This window comes from Adiantum capillus-veneris, chromosome 16 (assembly GCF_014529385.1).
Source record: "Adiantum capillus-veneris isolate H3 chromosome 16, ASM1452938v2, whole genome shotgun sequence".
NCBI classification, from domain to species: Eukaryota; Viridiplantae; Streptophyta; class Polypodiopsida; order Polypodiales; family Pteridaceae; genus Adiantum; species Adiantum capillus-veneris.
The window spans coordinates 126742358-126746528 of record NC_140946.1 but is presented as its reverse complement, the minus strand read 5'-3'; the positions used below and the strand labels follow the sequence as shown (position 1 = coordinate 126746528).

General features: G+C 46.0%; 1 protein-coding gene across 1 annotated transcript; it reads right to left on the bottom strand.

The window, feature by feature from the left end:
• Window positions 1-1062: 1062 nt before the first annotated feature.
• On the bottom strand, window positions 1063-3881 carry LOC147439834 (zeaxanthin 7,8(7',8')-cleavage dioxygenase, chromoplastic-like). The gene is made up of 2 exons (XM_086484413.1): window positions 2164-3881; window positions 1063-1871 (listed from the first exon to the last, which is right to left on the bottom strand). Exons 1-2 carry the CDS (start codon window positions 3756-3758, stop codon window positions 1409-1411), a joined length of 2058 nt encoding a protein of 685 aa, XP_086340539.1. The 5' UTR covers window positions 3759-3881; the 3' UTR covers window positions 1063-1408.
• Between the last annotated feature and the right edge of the window lie 290 nt (window positions 3882-4171).

Here is a 4171-nt window from a genome sequence, read left to right as displayed (position 1 = left end):
AACTTTGGTTCGTAATTCCCATAACACCTCGGGGGAGAACCGTTTTTGGCACTAATGAAGTGAAGACCATCTTCGACCCTCTTCCACCTCCTACTTTGGATAAGAGGGAGACAAAGGAGAGGGAGACCAATGAATCAAGCCCGGTGGCCGAAGTCTTAGCGAGGATGATTGAAGATGATGAGATGGAGGATGACGAATTCAAAGATTATGAAACCAACACATCCACAAATGATAATCCTATTTCTCTCTTTATTGATTTAAGAGCCATGGGCTTAGAATTGGATGATGCTTCTTGTAGGGATCCTTTGAAAGATGTTTCATAAACATTTTGTATAGTTTAAATTATGAAATTTTTTGATCGTGTCATCCATTCATCTCTCTCTTCCCCCTCTTCCTCTGTTTAATTTTATGAAGCATGCTAAATTACGTTAATCAAGTGATAGTGATTTGTTTAGTTGTAACTAATTTAATCCCACATAGCTAACTATTGTTCCATGTTTTCATATCTCTTTTTTTATAATTTAAAAATTTCATATAATGTTCTTTAATTTTTATTAAGAGGAGTGAAACACCAAAATTTGAGGCGAGCGATAATAACAAAGGTAACTTTCGCGGTAATAGTCATGGAAATAATCGCGATAATATTTAAAATGCAAAAACAGAACCACTACCCTTCTCTCTCTTCCCTCTCCAACTAATTTTGGACTTTATTTTTACAAAACGCGGTAAACAATTAGAGATTTTCATAGTGAAACTTTTCTAGAGAGACAAATTTTTACGCTTTTTATGATGAGATATGAATGTAAAATACTAAAGTGTGTCCAAAACTTTCTCAACGACACAAATGTTTATGCTTTCTATGATGATTATGAATCTAAAGTACCAAAGTGTATCAAGGAAACACATACTTTTTGGCCATATGATAACTAGAATAAAGCATTGAGGGGTTTCAACAACCATAGATTTTGATCACCAACCCATTGAACGTTGTGCAAAAAATAGTTTAGCGGTTTAGAAAATCCCCTATATTGCCTATAATAAGATCAAATTGTATTAGAATTCTTTGTTTCGGGTAAAATGGAGCTATATTACATTTATGTTGGAAGCTTACCATCACCAAATATTGGGGAATTTTGGATATTACTTTTTTTCCCATAAGACATGGCCTTTGAGTTTCGAGCTCAAGCAAGAAATTCCAAAAAGTAACAAGCCTTGTAGGAGTACTTTTTTTTTTCAAAACACTAAAAAGGAAACTTTTATGTCCTATTAGGCTATTGATCTAGGTTAAGCATTGTTGCATGGTTAGCGATATTTGTGATCATGGGCTTGATGAATGGACGTTGTGTGATCTTTGATATGTAGAGTAAATATATATTCACAAACATTTCACATGTAATATAGGATCTACTTAAGGATTTTGCATGTCTAATTGATCATCCCTCACAAAGAAACCATGAAGGCCAAAAGGAACTCGTGTGGGGAGTTTAATAGAGGAAATGACCTCCAAAGGTGGAGATAAGTCATTCATCGCATTCATCACTAGTAGCTCAGAGCAATTCGAGTTGTTGTTGTGGAGAAAGCACAACAAATACCCATCATCTTCATCTAACTCTTGAGAAACATAAGAGTTATTGTTGTGGTGAGAATCGGCATTGAAGCTCACAGTTTGATCATGAGCTAAGGCATCCTCATTCACACAAAATTGACGACGTGGCACAAAACAAGGTTCACTAGTGCTACACCTTACCGTAAATGTTCTTCGTGCAACAATGCGACCGGCTTGAACATCCACTTTCACCACAGCTGTCTTTGCATGTGGAAAGCAACTCCCCTCCGCAAAGTAGGCATATCTAGACTTGGATCCTGCATACCTATTAAAATATACATTGGAGAGTGTCATTCAACGTCATGTTCTCTCTCTCTCTCTCTCTCTCTCTCTCTCCCCCCCCCCCCCCCCCCCCCCCCCCCCCCCCCCCCCTTTCCTACTATGGTATGTGTGCATATATGTATGGCATACTTTGATATATGTGTTATTTGTGCGTGATGGATTAAATATGGCGTATGCATATTGTTTATATTTATATGGCATGTATATCATAATTGGCACATGAGTGCTATGTGCGTATGAATATTGATAGATGCAAAGAGATGAGAGCGGGGCACCTGTAATTCATTGTGCCCAACTCCAAGCCACCTGCACAGAGCTTCCGAGAGGTGACTTCTCCCGTCTTTGTGTTAAGCCGGATCTCGGATACGGTGGAGAAAACACCCGTAAGGCTAAGAGCATCGTCTACTTGCGAGACCACTGGCGCAATCAGCACAACCTCATGCGACTCCTCATCGTCCCAAGCGTTGAGGTAATGCATGGCGTTGCAGCCAGGGGCATCGAACCAGCGCGCCTCCTGGGCAGCCTGGTGTGGGCGGTCGAATATATCGCGCGGCAGCACGCAGAACCTGGCCACTTTCTGCGGGTCCCTCTTCGCAACTCCCTCCCCGCGCACGAATGCTAGCGGACTCATCACCAGCTCAGAATCTGGAAAGATAATGTACTTTCTCGTCATGGCGAAATCGTGGACGATGGGCAGGTCCAGCAGCCCCGGCACCGGGAGGACCTCTCCGCCGCCATCGCCACCTGCTTCTGCCCTCACCGTGAAAATGCTGAAACGCGGCATGGATGGATCCGGGTAGCTGAAGGCATACATGTCCCCCGTCTCTGGGTCGAACTTGGGGTGCGTGCATATGCTTCTCCTTCCCGGCATCTCCAGCCGCCCCTGCGACACCAGATCTCCAGCCTCCGTGACCTTGATAACATAGGGTAAGTCCTCCTCCGATATGGAGAGCACCTTGCCCCTGAGGAAACCCACGTTCGTGTTGGACAGGCCCGACCCTTGCGATAAGTCCAGCAGCCCCAACCTCGCCCTCAGTAGCATCACCGCCGCCCGAGCCATGCCGAAGACGCATGAGAGCGAACCAAAAAACTTTGGAAAAAGAGGCCGCCCTGCTGCTTCCTCCTGCAGGAAGCGCGAGGTTTTGACATAGCGCGCGCTGTAAGTGGGAACTGATCCATGGTGGAAACTGACGCAGTGGAGCATGCCATCGCCGTCGAAGAGATGAAAGCCTTCTCCGTTGTGGAGGTGGGCGGGATTGGGGCCGTTGCGGATGTAAGCGCCGTTGAGATCGGCAGGGAGGGTGCCGGACGTGACGGGGCAGGGTGTGGGAGGGGTTTCCAGCACCGGAAAGGAGTTTCTCCGGAGCTGAATGCGAGGATCCACGGACGGCTGGAGCTGAGGAGGAGAGAGCAAGCAGGTGATGAGGGTATCAGCTACGTTGCATATGGCAAGTGCTGCCGCGTGGCCACCACCGGCGCGCATTCGGTCGAGTTCTCGGTGCAGAAGGAAGGCGAGGTTGAGGTTAGAGGGGTGTGGGGCAGAGATGAGAGAGGTGGAAGCTTCAGCGTCAGCAAGGCAAAGGACGTCAAGGATCTGCAATTTATGAATGGAGTCCTTGAGGGATTCCGACAGCTGAACTGAAGGAGAGCTAGTACGTACAGTAGGCAGCGACAAGGCGGCGCAGCTGACATCGGCAGTTGCAGGTGCAGGCCGAATGGAACTGCTGTGATGGAGGATAGAGTGAGAATTAGCAGCGACCGACAGATTTTCGCCCGATCCATGAATTGGAGCTGCTCCTGCAGCTCCTGCGCGCACATGAGCTTTTGAGAACGGCGCTGCAGGTGATGGGCTAATAACAAGGGACTTCATATTAGCGCCCTGCTGATATGAATTTTTATTATATTGTGGTGTGCACAAGAAGAGAAAGAAGAGAGAGAGGTGTGCTAGCCAAACTAGCTTGCCTCTCTATGAGTAGGCATCCTCTGTTATAGGGAGAAGAGAGTTGGTTACATATGCCAAGAACCAACTAGTGTCCTCTCACACTAGGCAGCCTCTTTTATAGGGAGAAGAGAGTTGGTTACATATGCCAAGAACCAACTAGTGTCCTCTCACACTAGGCAGCTTCTTTTATAGGGAGAAGAGAGTTGGTTACATATGCCAAGAACCTACTAGTGTCCTCTCACACTAGGTGGTCGGACACACCTACAACACCCACACATCACACCTCCCCTCTTAGGGAGAAAAAGATGGACATCTTTTTACAAGTTTAGACTTGGAAGGGA